Here is a 24,558-nt window from a genome sequence, read left to right on the forward strand (position 1 = left end):
AGGAATCTGCCAGCTTAGTGTAAATCCCATGACTGTGTCACCAGGAAAAATGGATGCTTTACAATATGTGTCATCAGTATGTAATCGATGCCGACATCTTGACAGACGTTAGATCATGAAGTGTATACAAGGTGACAATGTTGGTACGCTGCCTGTTATGTACAAATACTGATCTTTCAGGCCAGCTCAACGTCTCAGTTTGAGTGTGGTTTCTTTGAATTTCACAGAGATTTGTCTCAGATGTTAACTTGGAGCATGCAAAAAATAAAACTTAATTAGCACACCAAAGGCCACGTTGCACCAGTCCGTAACGTACCCATTATTCATTACCCCATTATTCATTAGCTGATTTTCTGTATCTAGGGACATTTAGCCAAGCATATGCTGCCCTTCATTCTACGGCTGTTTGTAGGATGTTTGTTTTTTTGCTGTCATGTTTGAGAGCTCTATAAAAGTTTATTCAGTTAGGGAATAAGCGAAAGATGTTCAGAGGCTGGACTATAAAGCTAGTTTGGAGTCATTCCTTTGATTTTGGGTGATTCCTTTGATCGTTTATCAATTGCCCAAAAATTTATACCTAATTGCATATGCATAGTAAAAAGAGAGTTTGAACTTAAATGAACTCTTCAGATTTAGGTTTGTAAATGTAGCGTAAATGAAAAGAACAGCGTGTTTTGTAAAAGTGCATTTAACCTGATTATGTTGCTTTCTTTCCCTGTGGTTGTAATTAACCCAGATTGGGGGCGAAAATGAAAACATGCCTGTTTGTACCTCAGTTTTGTAAATCTGTTTCTTTATGAAGAAAGCTACCAGTCCTGTGTTTCAGATCTATTAACGCTGCTGCCCACTGTAGGAATTCCACATGTGAATTTAGCTGGGCTGTAAGCTTAAATAGCACACAGTACTAAAACCTTCAGTTTTTTCTATAGATGATTGATTGCTGTTTGTTTTAATGGTTTAAGGATTTCTGGGTGGCTCAGGTTCTACAGTATTTGTAGTCCTTCCTCAGCGGTCAGTAGGTAGGTGAGGAACTTGAGGAGGCCGTCAAGAAGTATGTGGGTAAATTTATTATTCTGTTAGTTTGCAGTGCTCTCATCTCTATTACATTCGTCTCTATCTCACTTTATAGTGTTTCTTCTTTGGTTTGAGGTGCAGTTTCCTTGCTCATAGCCGTTATGTGAGCTTACAGTTATTCATTAAGCCTGATCTCTGACAGGAGGTCAGTTGTGCCCCAGTGCATAGCCTCAGTTTCTCCCAGTCGGTGACTCCTGGTCCTTACCTGACCTCAGACCGGGCCTGTTGGCCCTCTGTTGGCCTCCTCTGAGAGACACATTGGCAGGGTTCAGCTCCGCGAGGCTCTGGGCCGGATCTGCGAGGCTTGCAGCCTCTCTGGGATTTTCCTTTGCATCCCATACGAAGTCTGAATGTGTGGCACGTTACCAGGCGACAAAATAATTCACATCTGCAGCTGCAAGTTGGAGATGCAGTCGGTCTAAAAGTGAATATAACTGTTGAGAGTCAGCGAAAAGCCATAGGTCTCATTGCTCTTGATGGCCAAACCTTATTGACTGATGAGCCATGTTACTGATGTCTTATTTATCACTCTGACAAAGGAAAGTAAATCATTCAGCGCAATTTGCCAGTGAATTTCCCCCCAATAAATAATTTAATTACCAAGAATAGCAGTGCTGCAGCAGTGGAGTATACCTAACATTGTTCACATTTTTTTTCCGAACAGAGACAAACATTTACAAGTTTTAATCAAAAACTCATTTAGAACAAGCTGTTTGCATATTGTCTGTGTGAGTTACCCCTTTGTTTACGTACATTATGTTCAACAACTAGATTCCACAAAGCCATATTTTTCCTCCATGTTTTTGAATCCCATCTCGGAGGACTCCTGGTCACTTGGGGTACATCCCCACTGTGCCACAAAAGCAGTCTGGTGAGCAGGCCCACATTCTGACAGGCGGGTCACAGGACTGGTATCTTGCCCAGCTTGCCCAGTCGGGATGGCTGCCCTCATCTGGCCCCTGTGAGCGAGGCTGCAGGCGTCTGAGAGGGATTGAGTAGGTGTGTGTGACGTGTGCCAACCTCCCTGTGTGTCAAGGCGCTGTTGGGATTGGGTTTGATTAGTCGGTCCAGATTGGGAGGTAATGGGATAACAGTCTAAAAACATCACATCGGAGAATTTAAACAAACAGCTGGAAATGTTTGTTTCTGTTTGTCCTTAATGCAGCTGATTTGGAAAGGCCAGAGTGCTGGCGTACTAAGCGTTACATGAATGTGGTTTGACTCTGGCCATCAACAGCTCAGGCACGACCCATGAGGGATCACCGCTCAGTGCGTTTTGGGGCTTCATCGCCACAGGAGAGTATTGATTCCGTTAGCTAATGTTTCCCCTTAGGCATCTCAAATGATGCAGTCAGACTCTTTATAATACCTGTAGCTTTGGCTTGAGCACGCAGGATATGCTTCTCTAGTGATAAGCCCGTAAATGACTCCTTAATGTAGACATATATCTTGTACACCTTATACATTTTCTTTCCTTCTTCAGTATAAGCCCATTGCACACTGGAAAGTTTTTAAATAACAAAGAATTTAAAATATATATATATATATATACCTGTCAGTTTTCATTTTGATTGAACGTTGAGAACCAGAATTATCATCAAGAATTTGGATGTTCTGTAACACCTCTGATGTAATAGTGTCTTCGCGTTTCGCCTCGTTTGATTGGATGGATGTAGCTGGTGACTTGTAGCAGCACTGCGACTGTACGACCACGATGACCGTAAGGAGACCACGATGACCGTAAGGAGACCACGATGACCGTAAGGAGACCACGATGACCGTAAGGATGGCAAAGTACAGAAACCACAGCGGTCGCATCGTGCTCCAGTGATACTCGCAAACGCGAAACAACCATACTTATCTTTACAGTCATTTCCAAAGAACCAAGAACTTAAGAGACGATGTGCACCCAAGATTAAGTTACTCAGTTTCATCATATTTTTACTCAGTTAACATTTCTGTTAACTTTATTCTGACAAAATCACTTAGCATGGAGTAAAAATCTTTTTAATTGCCTGAATAATAGTTCTGTGATCAGAATCATTGTAAGGCAGCACTGCATCTCTTGATTGTGTGGAATCCGTCTTAGCAGTGGCCTTGGTGGTGCTACTGACAGAATGAAAAGTGTTGCATTCTCATGGAAGGAAGCGATTTTTGAATAAAAGAACAAGCATTAGAAAACATCCCTTGAACTTCCTTTGGAAAAACTTTCCAATCCTTTTTTTTGCATTTGTCATTAATCATATCAAATAAAAAACCTTCAAAGTTAATCATTCTATTAAAATATTTGTGCGGTAGCATTAACTGGTTATGAAACTAGTCATTCAGTAACAGTGCACATTATATCACATGTGAAAGAGCTAATAGCTGCTAATCCCGTATGTGTGTACAGCCTGACGTTGACCATCCCTGGCACAGCTAATAGCTGCTAATCCCGTATGTGTGTAAAGCCTGACGTTGACCATCCCTGGCACAGTGTCCCCCAGGCTTTTTTCTGCCATAGCACGCTTGTGCTATTAGTTATCCCATATAATTAAGATGGGATAATTAACCCAGAGCGTTTCTTTGATTAACACATACTCCTTATTGGCTCCTTCCAGTAACATGTATCACATTGCTGACAACCTGTTGGTTCAGGATCAAGTATGTTTTATGAAATTTTGCTTTTCAAAAATGTATCATATATATACTCACGGCACAGCTGGCCAGTTCCAATGGCATGCTGGCTGAAAACAGTCACGCTGACATTCATTAAGTGTGAGATTCTCATCATGCATGTGTTTTAGCAGAATGTAGCCAATGAACGTATCGCCTTTGGTTGAAGAATGTAATTCACCAATATTTCGGTAGTGCTAAGAGAATTTGGGGGGGGGCGGGGGAGCATTGATTACCCATTTTATTATCTCCCATTTGGAGTATAAATGTAAATAGTCAAAATGTTGCTGACCCAGTTCCAGTATCTGTTCAAAAGGTCTGCGCTGAAATAACCTGGAATCATTTGAAGAAGTAAAGCTGGTGTGATTGAGTGCCCCCTAGTGGCAGTATGAACTGGCTGTTTTCCTTCTCAGGAGACGAGGTACGGGGGTATCTGACTCGGACCTGAGTTTTCATTTGCCTAGGAAACATAGTTTTGTTCAGTTTTTACTGGTGGCATTTTATTTGGTTTACAGTTATCGATATAAACATTGCTAACCAGCTGGCTCATTCACTAAATATCAAACATTATTTTATATTCAATCATACCCCTTAGCTATGATATAGAAATGATTCATTCAAATTCTCCATGTCCTGGAGTGATGTGGTGCTGTATGTTTTTAGGTGTATAGATGTATTGTCCTTTTTGGAGAGACCTATGTTGCGGGAATGTTTATTATAGCCAGTCATCCCTGAGGCACCGTCGCTGCGCCCTAATTATCGGTCTGTCTGTCTGTCAGCGAGCAAGCTTGTTTCCCACCAAATTCACTGTATAAATAAAGTCACGGATCATCGACCTGTTCATGCACAGACAAATGTGTCTCTTGTGAGACTTGTCTGTGGCAAAATTTTTTGATGGGGGCTATGTAGGCTGCATTTTTAAATACCATGTCTGTGCACTATGTCCGTTGCATTTTGATGAAAATGTCTGACAGAATTTGCCGTGGTGTGCTGACCCGTAGGTGATGTGCACTCTGGTGACTGAGGGGATGAGAACAGTCTTTCACAGTTCATGCTGTCTCTGCACATCCTAAATTCCCCCTGAAGGATTATTTTGAGATGAGCTGACCCTCAAGAACGAGGAGCTTCAGGGAGCCAAGGAATGGAGCAGTGGGAGTTCCTCGAAGAACACGGGCTTAGCGGAAGAGAGAGTCAGGCCTGAGAGGGAAGCGCACTGACCAGGGACGTGCCAGACCTGGGAACGCCATTAAAAATGATCCTCACCCTCTTAACGGACCTTGATGTTGAGCGAGACCTTCTTAGGGCTTGCGTGCCTGTAGAAAGCCATGTCAGATAAATGGCTGATGTTCCCAGGCTAGACACAGGAAGTGAGTGTAAGCCATGCTGAAGACCTGCCAGCCTGTCTATTCCCAAACCTCCCGTATTTGTATTAGCCTGGTGAAATGTCATTAGCACTCTGCTGGCAGTGTTCCTTCCTTTGCTGGAACACTGTCCTAGTTAACATCTGCTTTCAGGTAGTAAATGTGGTACAAAACGCAGTAAGTACTAATATGACTGTTAACTGTGATCATTTTCAGTCATATCAGAGCTATAGGCTGCAAACATTTAGTTGGAATTTTGGAGACAGACTAAATACGACACTAGATACGACAATGTGATTTGCACATATGCCTCCATTTATTTATTACCGTTGTTGTACATCAGGTGAAACACCTGATGAGACCCGAGAATGTGTGTGTGTGTGTGTGTGTGTGTGTGTGTGTGTGTGTGTGTGTGTGTGAGTGAAAGAGAGAAGGCATTTTCCCACTTTAAGAACTTCTTTCCACAACCAAGAACTTCTGTCGTGCTGCTACTGCAGGAACTTGTGGTTCCTCAGAGGCATCACTCGGGTGACGCTTACAGCGATGACTTGCTGATTGGTCGACATCACTCGGGTGACGCTTGCAGCGATGACTTGCTGATTGGTCGACATCACTCGGGTGACGCTTGCAGCGATGACTTGCTGATTGGTCGACATCACTCGGGTGACGCTTGCAGCGATGACTTGCTGATTGGTCGACATCACTCGGGTGACGCTTACAGCGATGACTTGCTGATTGGTCGACATCACTCGGGTGACGCTTACAGCGATGACTTGCTGATTGGTCGACATCACTCGGGTGACGCTTACAGCGATGACTTGCTGATTGGTCGACATCACTCGGGTGACGCTTACAGCGATGACTTGCTGATTGGTCGACCACAAGCAGCAGCGCTAACATGGAGTTTTGTGTAAGTGCAGGGAAGAGAAATGGAAGTAGCCGAGCAAAAATTGAGCAGATGGAACTATTTTTGTACGTCATTTACATTTAAGACATAATAACAAATACCTCTTTGCTTGTGTCACCATATTTCTGCATCGTAAAATTCAATCAAAAACTGATATGCTTTTTGCCTAATATTGAGGGTGGTGTAACGTATCAGCTTTTATTAGCTGAATAACGTTACACTGTTTTTATTTTGTGGAAAATCAAAGATTGATATTGTGGCCAGATTTAATAATGAATTATAAACATGTTGCAGGTCGTATAAATAAAATGTAAATAAAAGGCTGTGTCCCATTATGATCGCGACTGACCCCCAGGTACTAACAAATAACCAAGAGAACGGCTTTGACGACTTCGTCATCCATTTTGGGTGGCTGTGCAGTTTCCTATGAAAGTATCGGTGAAGTTTAAACTAAACTTTTTCCATCTCCCTTGCTTGTTTAGCATAAAGGTCACAGTTCCCTGTTGTGTGGTGGGAAAGTATCACGAAAGTGTGCAGGAGCTACAAAAGGTCCTGTTTCAGACGGCCCAGGAACTCGGAGTCAGGAACTAGGTTCCTGAATTTCAGTGGGACAGTGCCGCATGAAAGACTTGTAAAGCAGGACAACAGCTTGAAACATCATCTATGCCAGGACTGATGCTCTGACCGAATAGGGGCTGACCACATTTCCTATGTTTACCTGGATTTGGTGGCTGTTCTTAAAACCATAACGTACCATTTAACAAAATGATTTTTTTTCTCTTAAGCACTACTTTGCTTTGTGACTTTTTCCTTTAAAATAAAACATACGGTTTACAGAAATAACAACGTGATGTTTATTACCAAAGTATCAGTAAAAATGGAAAAAAATATGAATGTGTTGCATTGCATGTCAGTTTAAGGTCAATTTTGGGCTCCAGTGCTGCTATTGAATAGTAAGTCGGGTCCATGGCCTGTGCCTCACGCATCACATTCCCGCCAGTGCCCCGCCAGTGCCCCGTCTGTCCCCGCGGACTCGCATTCCAGTGTGCAGTTTTACAGAATACTTCCTCGTTTGCTACATGCTTTGGTCTCTCGCCTTTCATTCACGTCCGTTTTCACCTGTGCTCCGTTGCAGAAGCCCTGCAGAAGCCGGACTTGGAGCCACAGGCTTTGACGGAGGCGGCACGCTGGAACTCCAAGGAGAACCTTCTAGCAGGGCCCAGTGAAAATGACCATAACTTGTTTGTTGCACTGTATGACTTTGTGGCGAGTGGGGACAACACTCTCAGCATAACCAAAGGTATGGAACTGAAATGCAGGTTGTTCTCACATCAAGTCACTTGTTGAAAAAAACAATAAACACAAGCTATAATCAAATGCCCTTTCAATTTTCAACCCAGTAGTAGTAATTGCCATGGCTCCATCTTAGATATGCTAATAATACCATTGATACTGACATCAGAAATAAGGTTTTTCTACTGCTAAAAGCCGGAAAAGGTGCTATACTTATTGAACTCATGTTTTGAAGTGCATTTACCAGCAGTTGCTCCTCAGTATTAGACACTAGGCCTGCTTCAGTGCTGCTCTGGCCCACTTTAGACTGAGAGGTTCTTTCTGACAGTTGAAGCTGCAGATTGGACTCATCAAAGCAGCTCCCTCCGCTTCTCACAGCTGCGGCATTCCCTGACGCGCCTGCAGTTTTCATAGCCCAGACAGAAGAACAACATGGCCGTGTCTCAGACACTGCACTAGAGACAGGTCCCTGCTGCTCAAATGTTCTTTGAGCAGATCAAAGAAAAATCAGACCCTTAATGTCATATTACAGCCAGTCCCATGTTGGGCATCTTAACCGAGTTCTTAGCTGTCTGTGCTCCAGAAGGTCATGGGTTTGAATCCCGTGGCTGGCAGACTGATCATCTCGCTGTAGGGCTGCTAATCAAGGACTTTAGCCCTAATTCCTCCAAGGGCTCTACATGCTTACTATCCCTTCCCTCTGCGATCATGATATGATATCGATATAAGATATAAATGCCCAATAATCACCAGGGCTTCAGATGACAGGCGAAACATTTGGCCAGACGCCAGCTTTTTGGTACTATACGGGCGATTATTCATGCCCACAATTTGGTAAGCAGATTAGCAGTGCACCTAAAATATTAATGAGGCATTATATGACACACAAAAGTTAGTGACCAGTATAAATTCGGCATATCCTTATGTTTAATAAACATATCTGAAGTCCTGGTGATCATTGTGCATGCATGATATCACCCAGCCCTATCTGGGATTCCTACGTGTTTTGTAAAAACAGCTAATAAACCCAGTCTGGATTTCCCTTGAGCAGGTCTGCAACCTGTCAAACTGATTGGTGATTTTTAAAAACTACATAGTGACACGTAACCAGTGCTAAACTAGTGCAAAAATACAAAAAAAAATACAAAATTATTAAACCTGAAAACAACTTAATCCCTAGCTCACGTTGGTCTGAAAACAATGAAGGAGTTAGTGAGTAGGATAGTTTGTCATTTAGTGGCATTGAGTTTACATCGCCTGAGATCTTGCTTGTGATACAATGTGATTGTCGCCTCGACTATTCAGGAGAAAAGCTCCGGGTCTTGGGTTACAACCACAATGGCGAGTGGTGTGAAGCGCAGAGCAAGAACGGCCAGGGCTGGGTGCCCAGCAACTACATCACGCCCGTCAACAGCCTGGAGAAGCACAGCTGGTACCACGGGCCTGTGTCGCGCAACGCCGCCGAGTACCTGCTGAGCAGCGGCATCAACGGCAGCTTCCTGGTGCGCGAGAGCGAGAGCAGCCCGGGCCAGAGGTCCATCTCGCTGCGCTACGAGGGCCGCGTCTACCACTACCGCATCAACACGGCGTCAGACGGCAAGGTGAGCACGGCCGCTAGGGTGTGTGTGCGCGCAGTCAGTAGGGGGGGTCATTCGGGAAAAGTTGGGGGGGGGGGGGTGGAGGCGGGGAACGGTGTCCTTGAATAAACCTCTTGATGGTGTGAAAATCTGACTTAAACTCAAATATCCTAAAGAAGCATTAAATGCATAAAGTCAGCTGTCACAACATTTAGCAAAAAGAAACTTTTGCAGTCGTTCATTTTTACCTTTGCTGGAGAATATTATTATAATTTAACCGTGATGTATCTACTGTCCACATGACTTGCAACAGAGTGAAGACGTCCTTAAAAGGAAAAGTTCTCCTGATTCTATGACATCACCTACATTTGAGTCCCTTGAAGGTGCAGTGAATTTGAAGCCGTCATAGACACGACGTGCGTAGGTTAGGTAAAATATACCCCTTGGAACAGTGCTGACTCTGACCAATTTTACTTTAGCATGGTAGCCAGGCTGTGGGCTGGAAAAAGCAGCTCACTCGAGTTGCATTAGCTTGTCCTCAGATAAAGTTCCAGTCACTTTGGCTTCAACAGCTTAGTAACCATTGGTTGACAGTGACCATTGGATGACAACAATATGGTAGATGAGAGGGAAGCAGGTTTGTACTAATGCCTAGTGATGCTTGATAGGAAACAGAGTCATGTCAGACCCCCGTCCCAGTAGACACCATAAAAGTCTTCAGGGAGATAAGTCTTCACCTTTGGAGATAAGAGCTGCTTGTGTCAGTGCGGTAACCGCAGTTACATCAAGGACTGAGAAGTTCGGGACAGGTCGCCAAAAACGAGAATGCTTCTTTCCATGGTCACCATGCCAGCTTCTTCCTGCGCTTCCCGCACATCAGATAAAGCGGCATGTTTGCTGACCAAATGCCCGTTGCATGATGAATGTTTTGTTAGTGGGGAGAATCTAAATTCCAGCCTTGTTACATGAAATCCCTGCTGTTGTGGTTTCTCTCTGATGGGTGGGGGGGTGTGTGATTGCATGTTTGAGGAATGCTGACATTCAGTCCAAGTGAGATCATTTGACTGCAGTTGTTTTCCCTGATATCACTTACTTTCTTTTCCCCATCCATTCCCGCACCTTCCCCCTTATGCAACTGACATTTCATTTTTTTCCCCTGCAATTTTGTAACAACTTTATGCATCGTTATCTGTTTATTGTGCAGCGTGGTTGTTTAACTTGACCACAAAACATTAAGCCAGACTAGTGCACCTAAAATGTTACAGCTAAAAAAGAATGCTGACGTGCTTTCTTGGAGCGCCAAATCAGTCTCCCTCTATAGATACAGAGTTATTCTTGTAAATACTCTTCTCTTTGCCGCCTCTGTCTTTGATAACATTGAATTCCAGAAACGTAAGAGCTGGTGGAGCAGGAGCTGCCTGCAGTAAAGGCAGTGGGAGAGCTGGTATGCAGAGAGCACATGAAAGCATGTTGTGGACGCTTTGAGAAAAGACATGGAAACCATTTTACAAATTTTGTGCTTATAATTGTCCATCCATCCATTCACCTTCCAAACCGCTTATCCTTTTTTTTGGGTCACATGGGTTTTGGAGCCTATCCCAGAAGCTACGGGTACGAGGTGGGGAACAATCCAGGATAGGGGGCCAGCCCATCGCAGGGCACATTCATACACCATTCACTCACACATGCACGCCTATGGGCAATTTAATAACTCCATTTAGCCTCAGCATGTCTTTGTACTGTGGGGGGAAACCGGAGTACCCGGAGGGAACCCCACGACAACACGGGGAGAACATGCAAACTCCACACACATGTAACCCAGAAAGAGACTCGAACCTGGGTCCCAGAGGTGTGAGGCAACAGTGCTAACCACTGCACCACCATGCCTGGTATTGTGCAAAGTAAAAAATGACCTGTTAATATTGTACATACAGTGGCGTAGGAGAGAATGCGATGTTGGAGGGAACACAGGGTAATAATGTCAATGCGGAGGTCTATTTATATGGGGGACAAATTAAGCCAAATTGAATATTGGGGGGAAGAATTGGGTAGTTCAGGTCCAGAGAGTAAAAGTCCAGACCAAGATTTTGTTTCAACCAATCGGTTGAGTTACTCTGTGACTGTGACTCATTATGCTCAACTGGTCTAGACTTTTACTCTCTGGACCTGAAGTAGCCAACTCTTTTGGGGGGTACACGCCCCCTCAGCTCCCCTGGTTCTTATACCCCTGTGTACATATACCAGCAGAAAACCCAACCAGATCAACAGAAATCAATAACTAAACAAACATTAGAGTAGAAAAGTGTAGATATTATAACTTTGAAGACCGCATGGAGAAATTGGATTGATTGCTTCAGAAGAGTTATATACCTGTGAAAGAACATTTAACCTTTGGGAAAGGACAGTAATTCCATCTGTCTCCCAGTAAGCCCTCTGTTGGTTGTCTGCTCCAGCATCATATCTGGGCTACTGCTCTGGTCTGTAGCACACGAGCAGCATGAGAGGTGTGGACCTGGATTGCATTGTTAATGTTGGGCAAGAAACATTAATGGAGTTGAATCTGATCTGTTTACTTGACTAAGTGACACCTATAGAGACTCAGGAAATGTTTTTTGTTAACTGTTTGCATTTCTGAATACTTCCTACACATTCCTTTTAATTTTCAGGTAGACATGCACATTGGGGAAATGTTTCACGAAGAACCTAAATGTTTTTCTCTCTCCCCTGTTTGCATTTGTCTGTGCTAACCCCCCCCACCCCCCACCCCCCCAAAAGCTGTATGTGTCATCAGAGAGTCGCTTCAACACGCTAGCAGAGCTGGTGCATCACCATTCCATAGTGGCCGACGGGCTGATCACCACGCTGCACTACCCCGCACCGAAACGCAACAAGCCCACCGTCTACGGCGTGTCGCCCAACTACGACAAGTGGGAGATGGAGCGGACGGACATCACCATGAAGCACAAGCTAGGCGGGGGCCAGTACGGGGAGGTCTACGAGGGGGTCTGGAAGAAATACAGCCTGACGGTGGCAGTCAAAACTCTCAAGGCAAGTATGTCAGCGACATCTCCTCTCTGTGAGGCACCTACAGAGTGGCTGGACCTTCATGTACTGACAGATCTGCTAGATACTTGGTCGCCGGAACTGAGCAATCAATCGAACTGCCATTTCAGTTACGGTTTTAGCTTCCAAAAATCATCAAAACAAAATAGATAAAACAGTTATTGTGCCGCATTTCGTTTCGCAATGATGGTCCCGTTTCACAATGATGGTCCCGTTTCACAATGATGGTCCCGTTTCACAATGATGGTCCCGTTTCCTCTTGCTATAAATACAAGGCGTCGCTTTCCAGACAATTTTTATTGAATTAAATTTATTGAAGGTAATCTGCTGTCAAAAATACAATTTTTAAGTTCGTTAAATGCATGATTTTTCCAAAGTCAATGAATAATTGTGTTAAATAATTGTGATTTCAATATTGGCCCAAAATAACCGTGATTATGATTTATACCATAATCGAGCGGCCCCACTTGGTCTCAGCCCAGTTCACTCCAGTGTATACAAGCTTTTAATTCTGCCTCAACTGCCACATGATTGAAGCAATAATTGCCTCACATATGTTTTGATGAGGTAATTACAATGTAGCTATTCTTCTGAAACAGACTTTTATTATGAGAGACTGCTGGAGTAAAGCCTTCCAGTGCTAGAGTTTTTGAAATTATCTTTGAAAGTCACCATGGGAATCGCTTCTCTCTCATGAGAGTTATTGGTGCTGCGCTGCCATCTAGTGCTGCATTCCTGCAATTACAAATGTGTCAGTTTACTTAATGTGGATACTGTGGGGTTTTTTTTTGTACTGGTCTCTGGACATTAGGGTAGGTGCTGTTCAGCAGCAACTCCACACACCAACATTACTGTCATCGGTTTTTGAATAATTGTTCGGTAAAACCTCCTAACAAGCCTTTAGACGTTCTTGTCAGGACCCCTCTTCCAGGAGTAACTGACCACTGTCCCCGCTCCGTTTCTGCAGGAGGACACCATGGAAGTGGAGGAGTTCCTGAAAGAGGCGGCAGTCATGAAGGAAATCAAGCACCCCAACTTGGTGCAGCTCCTGGGTTAGTTTTTGTGACCAAGGACACGTTATTTTACGAGGCTAGAAAGACCCATATGACAGCAGAAGTGTGTGTTGCTGTAACGGCCTCCTTTCCGCTTGTCTTTCCCTGCTTGTCCGACTGATCGGCCCGCTGGTCCCGGCAGGCGTGTGCACGCGGGAGCCGCCCTTCTACATCATCACGGAGTTCATGACTCATGGCAACCTGCTGGACTACCTGCGCGAGTGCAACCGGGAGGAAGTGAACGCCGTGGTGCTCCTCTACATGGCCACGCAGATCTCCTCTGCTATGGAGTACCTGGAGAAGAAGAACTTCATCCATAGGTGACTAGCTTCAAGGTCTAACAGCAGAATGTGGTGTCGGTGTGCCGCTGTCTGAGGTACCTTGGTAGGTGAGAAGCTCCTCTCTCATGACCTTCTGTCCTTCTCAGGGACCTGGCTGCCCGTAACTGCTTGGTTGGAGAGAACCACTTGGTGAAGGTGGCGGATTTTGGCTTGAGTCGTCTGATGACGGGAGACACGTACACAGCCCACGCTGGGGCCAAGTTTCCCATTAAGTGGACAGCGCCTGAAAGCTTGGCCTACAACAAGTTCTCTATTAAATCAGATGTCTGGGGTAGGTGTGGCTTGTGAGCCAGCTGTAGCATGGTATGATTTGAAAAGCTCTCTCTTATACTACAAGAGGGGAAGAAAACATCCTGTGCATTTTATTCGATTTTTTTTGTATAACTATCCAAGATGATACTGAGTATTAGAGCGGAATTAAACTGCTGTATTTGTAATTTCTTCCTTGTTTGTCAAACTTCCAGCCTTTGGAGTTCTACTGTGGGAGATCGCGACCTATGGTCTGTCCCCGTACCCGGGTATTGATCTGTCCCAGGTGTACGAGCTGCTAGAGAAGGAGTACCGCATGGACCGCCCCGAGGGCTGCCCAGAGAAGGTCTACGAGCTTATGAGAGCCTGTAAGTTCTCTACTCCTGTTACGCTCCCACAACGGGTTCCGCTTCCCTGCCGTCTCAGTAACAGTTGTCTCGTTGTCTCTTATTTCACCCTTCAGTTTGAATACTCCATCATCTTTGTGGTACCTTCTCAGTGTGTTACTCTTTGAGTTGCGTATGAGGAGTGTATGAGGAGTGTCTGTAAGAGAGGGCATCCGTGGCTCTTTCTACATTGAAGCAGTGTATAGGGTGCATTCAGACACTATTCAGACGACTGTATTTTTTCCACATTATGTTACATACCAGCCATACAGTAATGTATAAAATTAATTTCTGAGCATAAATGTGTACTATTGTCAACCAAGTATCAAGTAAATGGCTGAATATTTATGTAAATGTTTCAGATTTCGTTTAAATTTTTTTTTTTGTATATTACAAGATTTCTGATGTTAATTCCCCCCCCCAAACAGGCTGGAAGTGGGTCCCTGCGGAGCGTCCATCATTTGCCGAAATCCATCAAGCATTTGAAACTATGTTCCAGGAATCCAGCATCTCGGATGGTGAGTGCAGTCTGCTGGCGTGAAAGGCTGAAGCACACTGAGCTCTTTCACCTTATTAGCGCTCAAAATCATTTCCGTTTTCTGATTGGCTTTTACCTAAACAATGTGTAATATTTCCTGTAAAATCACTGACCTTGCAGGAAGCTTCTCGCAGTCATAATTGTTTGACATTTGACATCCTGGGAGTTGAGGATGTACTTTTAAAGTGGTTTAGGAGACAGATTATGTCTAGCCGGCCTGTGCTTGTATCTGTCAGCAGGGCTGCTTATTTCTGCGCTGCTCTCTCTCTCCTGCAGAGGTGGAGAAGGAACTGGGGAAGAAAGGGAAGAAGGTAAGCATGTGCCCAATGCTGCAGGCCCCCGAGCTGCCCACCAAGATCAGGATCCTTCGCAGAAACATAGACCCAAAGGACGGGGACTGTACAAGTAAGTATTGGCGCTTATGCTGGCCATGTCAGTTTCCAAGGCAACCAAAAATGTGTTTCTCTGACTGGGATTTCAGTTAATTTTTTTTTAGAATGAATCAGGGTAGCAAACTCTTAGTGTGTGCTTCTCTTGTTTGTTTTAGATGCAATGGACCCAGTAGCAGTGTCACCCAAGCTCCCCAAAAAGGAGAGGCCTTACCTAGACAGCAACCTGAATGAGGACGACCGACTTCTTCCCAAAGACAGATCCAAGACCAGCATGTTCATCAGTAGCCTCATCAAAATGAAAAAGAAGACCACAGCCCCAACGCCGCCCAAACGGAGCAGCTCCTTCAGGGAGGATGGGCACGCGGAGCGCTGGGGGGGAGCGGCAGGTCGCGCCGGGGGGGACCACAGGGAGGACATCGGTGCCTCTTTCTTCAATGAAGCCGCTAACAGCTTCGAACCCAGCAAGCTTCCGGGTGCCAACAACAACGGTGTGGGAAGCATCACAAACGGGATGCCAGGCTCTTCAGGGACCTTGTGTGGCAGGAAGAAAGGCAGCCCCCTGGCTTCCAGCCCTGCGGCGCGGACAGCCACCAGCCCACCGAGCGATGAAGACTCTGTGTCTAACTCGAAACGCTTCCACCGCTCTGCCTCAGCCTCCAGTATGCCCGACAGGACTGAGTGGAAGTCCGTGACACTGCCGCGCAATCCACAGTCCTCGGGTCATCATCAGTTTGATTCTGGCACCTTCGGAGGTCGACACGATAGACCTGCCCTGCCCCGTAAGAGAGCCAGTGAGCACAAGCCAGAATGTACCCCCCGTGCTGGGACCCTCACACCACCTCCAAGGCTCCCCAAAAAGACAGAGGACATGGACGAAGTTTTCAAGGACACAGAGTCCAGCCCTGGTTCCAGCCCCAAAAATCTAACACCAAAGCTGAGCCGTCAAGCACATGGAGAGTTGAGCAAGAACAGCGGGCCGCAGGCCGAGCATCACAAGGCCGCGGCGCTGCCAACATCGGGGCCAGCGGGGGGGGATTGCCATGTCCGTCGGCAGAAGAGCAGCATGGAGCACCAGGCACCCAAAGAGAAGGGGAAGCTTCCGAAGGCCAAACCAGCTCCACCTCTCCCTTCATCCTCAAAGTCTGGAAAGATCTCCCGTAGTGCTCCGCCAGACCCTCCTTCGGATTCCAAAACAAAAGTCTTTCCACAGACCTCTGACTCCCACCCAGTTAGCCAACCTTCAACGGAACAAGGGAAGCCCCTTGGGTTAGTGGAGGGCGCCAAGAGACCTATTATTACCAATTCCACTAAACTGCCGACGAAGGCCTCACCACCGATGTCTGCATCCGGACAGCCGTCCATGGGGACACAGTCCATGTCCTCCAGCAGCGAGCAGACCTCTGCCACAGCCTTCATCCCCCTCATTACGACACGCCAATCCTTGCGCAAGACCCGACAGCCGCAAGAGAGGCACCCCAACTCAGCCGTCACCAAAGAGATGGTCCTCGGGAGCACGGAGCAGCTGCGAGCCGCAATCGGGAGGAGCTCCGAGCAGACCGGCAGCCACAGTGCCGTGCTTGAGGCAGGGAAGAATCTGTCCAAATATTGCGTCAGCTACGTGGAATCCATCCAGCAGATGAGGAACAAGTTCGCATTTCGGGAAGCCATCAACAAACTGGAGAGCAGTCTGCGGGAGCTACAGATCTGCCCGTCGGCTACAGGTGGCGCTGCCTCCCAGCAGGACTTCACAAAGCTGATCTCCTCTGTCAAGGAGATCAGCGACATTGTTCAGAGGTAGCAGACTAGCAACGGAACCCTAATGTCTTTAACAATGAACAGTGGATGCAGTTTGAAGACGATGCCAAATTCCTTAAGAGAGACCGGAGTAAAGAGGACCTGGTCCTTCCCGGCCTCACTGCAATGGGGAGGACATATGTGCATAGAATAAAACTTGGTGCACAAAAATCAAGACATTACTTCACTACATTCTTAATTTCATTTTAAAATGCAAATGCAGCTGCATACAGCCGGTGTGAAACCATGGACCTATTTCTGCATCACTTGAATTTTTTTTTTCTGTTCACCGATCTTTATATTTTTTTATACATTATCATTTTAAGACAAATGTAGGTTTTGAATTGCCGAGTATTGCAGGGATTGCAGTACCAGTCATATAAATCTTATGTACCAAAATATCTTCGTTAATGAACATTAGTCTTAGCATACAGCTGCATGTCTTAACAGATTAAAAGTGTGTTCTTCTGTTATTGCTTTTCTTTGGCCTGTAGCAGAGCACAACACATCCGAGATGACTGACCACAGAGTTACAGATAGAATGTCTGCCTTCCTGTCGACGGTGTTAAGTAGGGATGTGTAAAAAACGTGCTAAACAAGGCAGGTATTCCCTGAACGCTCAGAGGGCCCTGCAAAGACTTGCAAAAAGGCAGCATTTTCCTGCTTTATTGGAGATACACAATAACGATGCGTTATGAATCTAAAACAAAACATAATGGGACTGCACCTTTTGTTTCATGCATTTACAATGTTTTATAAAACTTTTTTTTTTTTGCCTGAAGTAAACTTGATCAGAACTGATCATTTATTATATACCAATCCATTATCCTCTTCTTGATACTTTAAATATGAGATGTGTTCTCTGCCTTTATGTGTACTTTCCAGTGCCTTGCCCTCTCTGACTGCAGTGACAAGATGTCACACTCTACCTAATTATACCTTTGTCACACTAAGGTACTGTCTTCACCTTTAAAAAATGTTATTTAATTTTTATTTCCTGTAGTCATAATGCCACTATTTTTTTCCTTCTCTTTTTTTGTAGATTTGCAGTTAATTTTTTCACTTTGTAAATATCTTTGTTCTATTAATATCTTCACCGTAAACCCTGTGGTGCATTATGTTTGATATGAATACAGTGATTTATCACTTGAAGTAGTTTTTACTCTGTGATTCATTCTTATTTTCATGTGGCTGTAAAAATATTGAACACACAAAAATGATTCATAGTTTTGATGATTGACCACCAGAGGTTTTTCTCTGGGGGAAAAAAATGGATGGATCAACTCCAGAATATCTCTAACCAGATCTGTGAAACTGATAAATAGTTTGGCCTTTCTTCAAAAATCCGTGTAACAGTGTGTGTAATCAGCAGCTATTCCATCCAGTCGTTCTAGAAAATGATCTTGTTTCAGCAGCCATTGTGTGGTGTGTTAATGACTAAACAGACACAATTCAAATGATTCAGTAATAATGGTAAAAGACAAAGGACTAAATTAGATCCCAAAAGGTTATAATGAAGTCCCTGCAGTTGCAGGGTAAATTAATCTTACAACCACTTTTATGTTTTTATGTAAATGGTGCAGTCTTAAACCCTTGTGAATAGATGCTTATGGGCATGCATTCTCTGCAGCATGGTTTATAATGACAGTTACAAAATGTACATGAATACAGACCTGTAGTTTAAAAAAGCTCAAGTTCTTCACCCGGTAGGTTTTCATTATCATATCAAAATGCTCATCCCACACACAATTTTAATCTTTTAATGGACTCACCATATGTACTTTGATAAGTAATTATATTCCCCGCATGTGGAATGTGTATATTTTTGGGATTGGTCCCATGTAGACACTCATGCAATACCTCAAAAAGTTTTTGTTGGAACTTTTTCAAACTTCCTGGGAACATTGTATATGTGATGATATGAGGAATTTTTCATTTTGACATAGTTAAATTATATAGTTAGGACCTGCTTTGCAGGGCTTGGATGTAGGTTAACCTCATACCCAAGATGAAGCAGTTGCAAGTTAAGGACCTTCCTCAAGGGCCCTACAGAGTAGAACCACTCCTGGCATTTCTTTGGATTTGAACTGACAACCTTCCAATTGCCAGCACAGAGCCCTAGCCTCAGAGTCACCACTCCACCATACATTTTTAAATATTTTAAATAAATCACACCAAAATTTGAGCATTGTCACTTAATGGTGGCACATGACGCACATCTGATGAATGTACAAGTCACACAAAGTTGGCCTTTTAATAAAGATTTTTGGAGAGGTGGGGAGAGTGTGTTGAGGTCAGAGATTGTAGAGGTTGGGGAGTATGGGAGTAGTAGGCATTAGATGAAATGGGTGTTGGGCAAGTGTAGCGAATATATTGTTGTTCTGACAGCATCTCGTTTGAACTGGTAATTGCAAAAAAGATAGAATGGCTATCTTTTAACTGAGTAAATATATAGTAAATATATGTGAGACAAGACCCATAATGTGATATCGAAGATAAAGACAGGAGTAATGCAGTGATTGTGTAAAAGCATTAACATTGGCAGTGTATTTAAATCTTTGACAGTTAAGTAGGATAGGCTCTTCAAAAATTACTTTAAGGGAAAGAACATAGCCAACAAAGTGGTTTGCCACAGAGAGTGATTCATCAACGTATACGCAACGTGTTTCCAAATGAGATCAGGATCCTATCAAGAGAAAGACTCATGTGCTGTGATCCAACACTAGGTAGGTGGGGCTCATTATCTGAATTCTGAAATCGTGTTAAAAAATACAAAAGAAGTGATGAGTAGCACTTGCGCTGTTGTTCACTGCAGAATGAAAACCATATTCACTGTGTGGTTGATTCATTGTTACTCCACTGAACCTATATTCTTGTGCACTTTGGTTGGAGGAGCTCAAACATTCTCAAAACTATTTCTTTTTTTTTATTATTAGTGCGGCTAAAGACCACAGAAAATAATGTGCTGGAGCGTCCTGTTCACTATCATAAATTTCTCTGAATTTCTGGTTGCAGCACTGCAAGACCACCTGTGGGCCAAAGTGTGCATAAATGCTTTAAGAGATTATTATTGTAAATCACCTTACACAAATGGTATCATATGGTCAACAGTACAAACAAATGTCCTCCTCTACAATGCATTGTAAGTTTATGTCTACTGAGAATCAGTATAGTGTAATGTTACATATTAAGTGATGACTCTTTCTTAGGCTATTTTATGTTAAGCAATAAATCTATCAGAGATATAGGGAATATTTTGTGGACAACTGCATCCAACATAAGTTTGGTATAAATTACATAGAATTAACGTCTACGTACATTGTAAGAACATTGTGACAGATCTTTGTTTTTTTTCCTAATGCTTTTTTCTGTATTGGTCCTTGTGACCAAAACTGCATCTGGCACAGCTTAAGCAGCTCAGTTCTAAACATGCTCAGGACCCAGACCTATACAATACAAACGGAAGACACGACGTCACAAATGCAGCAAGTATATGTTTTTGAGTGAAATGTTTTAGAAAGTGACTTCCGTGTTTGATTTATCCTTCGTTAAATCGGTAGGTCATCGGGGAAGCGGAACATTTTAAAGCCACGTACAGGATGGTAGGAAGGTGTGCACTTTGTCTACATGCAGATGGAGAGAAAAGGGAGACACAGAGCCGGTGTGTGTGAGCACAGCACATCTGAACCTTCATGCTGTGAGTAGGTCAGGTATCTAGGCATCCAACTCTATTCAGGAATGATGCTTATCGAAGTTTTTTTTTTTCCTTCCTTCAAAAGTGGGGGGGGGGGGCAGGTCAGGGACCCTATATAACTGGGGGGATGTGCCCCCCCCCCACCATCTGCACCCCTGATATAGAATGGTACAAAAAGTAATGTTATCATGTATTAATAAGGGAACTGCTTTAGTTTACAGCATGAATAACAGAAAAATAAGTTACAGCTCAAAGTCAAACCTCAAAGGAATAACTTTATCTACAAGGTTATTTGTTCATCACAGTGAGGCCTAATACAATGATCAGATAAAAATACACATGTGAGTGTAAATAAAGGCGAAATTAAATATCTGCTGATAAGCTGACTCATCCATTAGTCATCCGACCGTCAACCAAGGGGAGGGAAAACGAAAATTAAGTTCATCCAAACCTGAAGGTAAACCCCCCTTTGCTCCTGTAACCATTTAGACCTTCAGCAAGGTTCTCCAAGTCATCGGTTCGTTTTTCTGTTTGAGGAGATGCTCTTCTCATCTTACCCTGTTTGCCAAGCATCCCTTTCAAGGACTTTTCCACCGCATAACCTGGTCCTACAAGAAACCGAAATCCGGCGTGATCCCTATAACTGTCACCAAAGTCCTTTAACGTATCTATTAACAGATTGGGATAGTCCGATTCTGCCGCACGCAAAGTCCCTCCGGATGACCACACCGACTGCTGTACCTCCCGGATCTTTGGGCTGCTCCATACAGCCTGTCTAAAGTCGACTCTGTCCTTCAGTCCTCCATCTACTTGAAAAAAATTCACCACCTCTAGGAGAAGCAGTACACATAGAGGAGAAGTAGATTTCATCTGCATAAACAGAAATATCATTTCGAATGAGATGCATGTCTTTAAATTGCCCAATGCACAAATTACCCAAAAACTATTATCTGTTTTATTTTTACAGGAGTGAATTTGGTTTTATTCCCACAGTGTTTTTATTTAAGTCACATTAAACCCCAAAGGTGAGGATTTTGGAGAAAGTTATACTTAAGACTGTTGTGCTGTGTTGTTTAATGCAATAATCAGCACAATCTGAACAAGCTTTCACATTTCTTTATGTAAATGTTAATTAATAACATTTAAAAATGTTGGCTTACCTTGGTCTTTGGCTTGACAGCAGTAAAATTTCTGCAAATTTTCTGTTGGCTCCAGATTCACAACAGAAACTGCCAGTAGTTGTAGTTATATAGTCAGATAATGGCCTATAATCTGGGGAATTGCCTATTCGTACGTCAAAGCTGACTTTTTGTGTCTCACATCCATATAATAGGCATTCTTTTTACTTGGATCTTTTATGTGATGGTGATGAGAAGAATGGGCCTAACAAGACAATTATGCACTTTCCAGACCATGTGCAAAGCTCTCCTATAGGACAGAACTCTTCAAATATTCAAGGCAATTAAGAGCATCAGACATACCCAAGTACAGGTTTTGTTACCCAGTCTGATGCGTGACTTTTCATTCACTGCTTTGTGGACAGAAAAAGGTTAAGAACAAGCAGAAAATGCCAAGTGATGTCACAGTGTGAACTATTAGACAATTTTAATACATCAGGGCCATTGATGTGCTCAGTAATGTTAATGGTAATTATGTAGCTTTACTATTAGGAAATGATGTTTTGCTGATTTTTCATTTCGGTCCGATAACACAGACAAATTAAAGGAATTATTAATTTCTACTCAAATATTTGATCATATAATTATGTAATTTAAATTGGTCATTTTTCATTATTTATACAGTACAAGGCTTGACCTCAACTGTGGTTTGTGCCAAATGATTAAAGAACTGGAATCCATTCAACCCAAGTTTTTGTTACAACCCTGGTCTTGGTGCTAGCGGCCTGTGTAACACACTGCATCATTTCTCCATTAAACCAAATGTTTTACTTTTTCACACAGGAAATGTTCAGGAAGATGAGCGATGGACCCACTAGCTGCTTCTCTAACATTCCGTCTTTTATCCTGCATGGAAGTGATGCTTTCTTTCAAGCTGGAGGCCCAGGAAGCTTCTCTATTGCGTTCTATAACAATAATGACATTTTATGGACCCTTCTTGCCATGAGCAACATACGAAAAGTAAGAATACGAAGGTACAGTCTTTGCTTCCCTTTATAAGAAAGTGATGTCCAATTTTGATAGAAACCTGTTAAAAATGAGTAGATCTGCTGAAGGACATGACAGACGTCTTAAGCACCATGCAGGTTTTTGTTCATGCAGTGTTAAGTAAATCTGATACCAGTGAAGGAGGATGCTATGACAAGCTCTTAACCTTGTTGCAAATGCTACAATGTTGTGAGTCAGAAACTAACTTCATTAATAGTTAGCTGCAAACTGATGTCCCCAAGAAGCACTTATCTTTTGATTTGATTTGATTTGATTTGGTTCCCTTTATTGCTGTTGCAATTCACTATGTCACTAGTCACAAGTACCAATTAGGAAATATAAAAGAAAATGTACACCTTCCCCAGAACTCAGTAAGACATTTTCAAGTATGACTGCATAAATATCATCTCCATTAACCACAAAAGTTGTTCAGTCTCTTTATTAATGAAGATGGTGTAAGGTTTTGTGTAGCCACAAAGCTTGTAAAGGTGTGCCGTGTTGCATCTGCTGTTGTTATGGAGGAAAAGTTTAATCACTGTGTTTTCTGCATGTGAAATCAATAGTAAGTTGGCAAGTGATCACCAAAACTGGGAACGTTTTGCTATATCCAGGAAAAGTCAGTCAAGTCAAATGCAGGGTCCTTTCCCATAATCCATCTCTACATCTTCTATACACTTGCTGGAGTCACTGGAGCCTATCTCAGGCAGCACAGGGCACAAGGCTGGGGTCAGAGTTTGTAATTCAGGTGTAGAGAGTAAAAGTCCAGACCGGCATTTTGTTTCAACCAACCAGTTGAACATAAAGGCTGGGTTGCACCAGCGTGGATTAAATTAATCCTGGTTTAGACTAATTATACAGTTAGTAAATCAAGGTTTAAACTGGTTTTTAATTAATCGGAGATAAGTTGCACGTCTTAAATTTAACACTGGATTAGATAAACCAGTTTAAACTATTATTAAAATCGGATTGATTTAACTTCCCCCATGATGGATTCCGAGGAAATGTGAACAAATGCATGATGCATCCTAAATAAATATGGTCCTAAATAAAGTTGATGCAAATGACTCATGAACTTTAAAAAAAATAATAAAATAATCCGTTATTTTTCACCGCTACTGGGAACGCTGGTGTTAACCCTATTTTACTTACAGGACCAGCGCCATGTTCATGATTCAAATTAGATTTGCCCATCAATCTTTTGTTTTACAGACAATTAAAAAATGGTGTAGGCCTAACGTACTATCCTGCTGGCAAATTACATCGCCGGCACCGGCGATATTAGATAAAAGAATATTAGTTAGCGACTGAATTATCCAGTGCAGACACGAGCAAAAAACGTATTAATTTATATATTACATGTAATTGGGGTACAAAAATAATTCCGTCTGTTTTTGCACTTAAGTGTAACTTCCATGTTGGCGCCAGTGCTCGCTGTCAACCAATCAGTAAGGTGCGGTATGGCGGGACGAAAGCGCCTGTTTCAGCAGAACTGCAAAAAGATCCCCGTCAACCACCTGATAATTCCCTATACCATTAAAATGCAAAGTTACTAGGAGCTGGATAAGTCGAGGTACAGCAGAGTTCCTCTCACTTCCATGCATGTGAGAGGTATATGATACACACTTTTGTAAATCGGTACCGCATGGACAACTCACTATTGCTTTAAAAAATCAATTGGGTTTATCCTGTCTCGAATTTTCCTACATGGGATTCTTTCTTCTGATCACACCCAACAAAGAAATGCAGTCATGTTTTCAATAAAACTACAACAGACCTAACATAAACCTCCTCGAGGGCTGGTTTAAATATGACTGCTAATCCAGCTTTATACTTGATTTAAATTCACTGGTGCAACAGACTTGAATTTAATCTAGGTTTGAGTGGAAATTAAATTAAGATTAACAAAGGTTTAGATTTAACCAAGATTAATTGTAAACTAAATTTAAACTAGGTTTAAACTTTGGTGCAACGGGATTAGTAGATAAATCTTGATTTAATCCAGTTTAAAGGTTAAACC

At 43.1% G+C, this 24,558-nt stretch overlaps 1 protein-coding gene across 2 annotated transcripts in view; it reads left to right on the plus strand.

Moving 5' to 3' along the window:
* The window catches only part of LOC111842668 (tyrosine-protein kinase ABL1-like), a 40,098-nt gene extending 22,264 nt beyond the window's left edge, over positions 1-17,834 (plus strand). For both annotated transcript variants that reach the window (XM_023809526.2, XM_023809527.2), the window contains exons 2-11: positions 7,133-7,297; positions 8,596-8,891; positions 11,643-11,915; positions 12,898-12,982; positions 13,125-13,302; positions 13,410-13,594; positions 13,788-13,940; positions 14,387-14,476; positions 14,773-14,901; positions 15,044-17,834. In XM_023809526.2, coding sequence (XP_023665294.2) covers positions 7,133-7,297; positions 8,596-8,891; positions 11,643-11,915; positions 12,898-12,982; positions 13,125-13,302; positions 13,410-13,594; positions 13,788-13,940; positions 14,387-14,476; positions 14,773-14,901; positions 15,044-16,686 — 3,197 coding nt within the window. In that variant the 3' untranslated portion in view covers positions 16,687-17,834. The remainder of the gene's footprint in view (positions 1-7,132; positions 7,298-8,595; positions 8,892-11,642; positions 11,916-12,897; positions 12,983-13,124; positions 13,303-13,409; positions 13,595-13,787; positions 13,941-14,386; positions 14,477-14,772; positions 14,902-15,043) is intronic.
* The last annotated feature ends 6,724 nt before the right edge of the window (positions 17,835-24,558 follow it).

Source organism: Paramormyrops kingsleyae, chromosome 2 (assembly GCF_048594095.1).
Source record: "Paramormyrops kingsleyae isolate MSU_618 chromosome 2, PKINGS_0.4, whole genome shotgun sequence".
Taxonomy (NCBI): domain Eukaryota; kingdom Metazoa; phylum Chordata; class Actinopteri; order Osteoglossiformes; family Mormyridae; genus Paramormyrops; species Paramormyrops kingsleyae.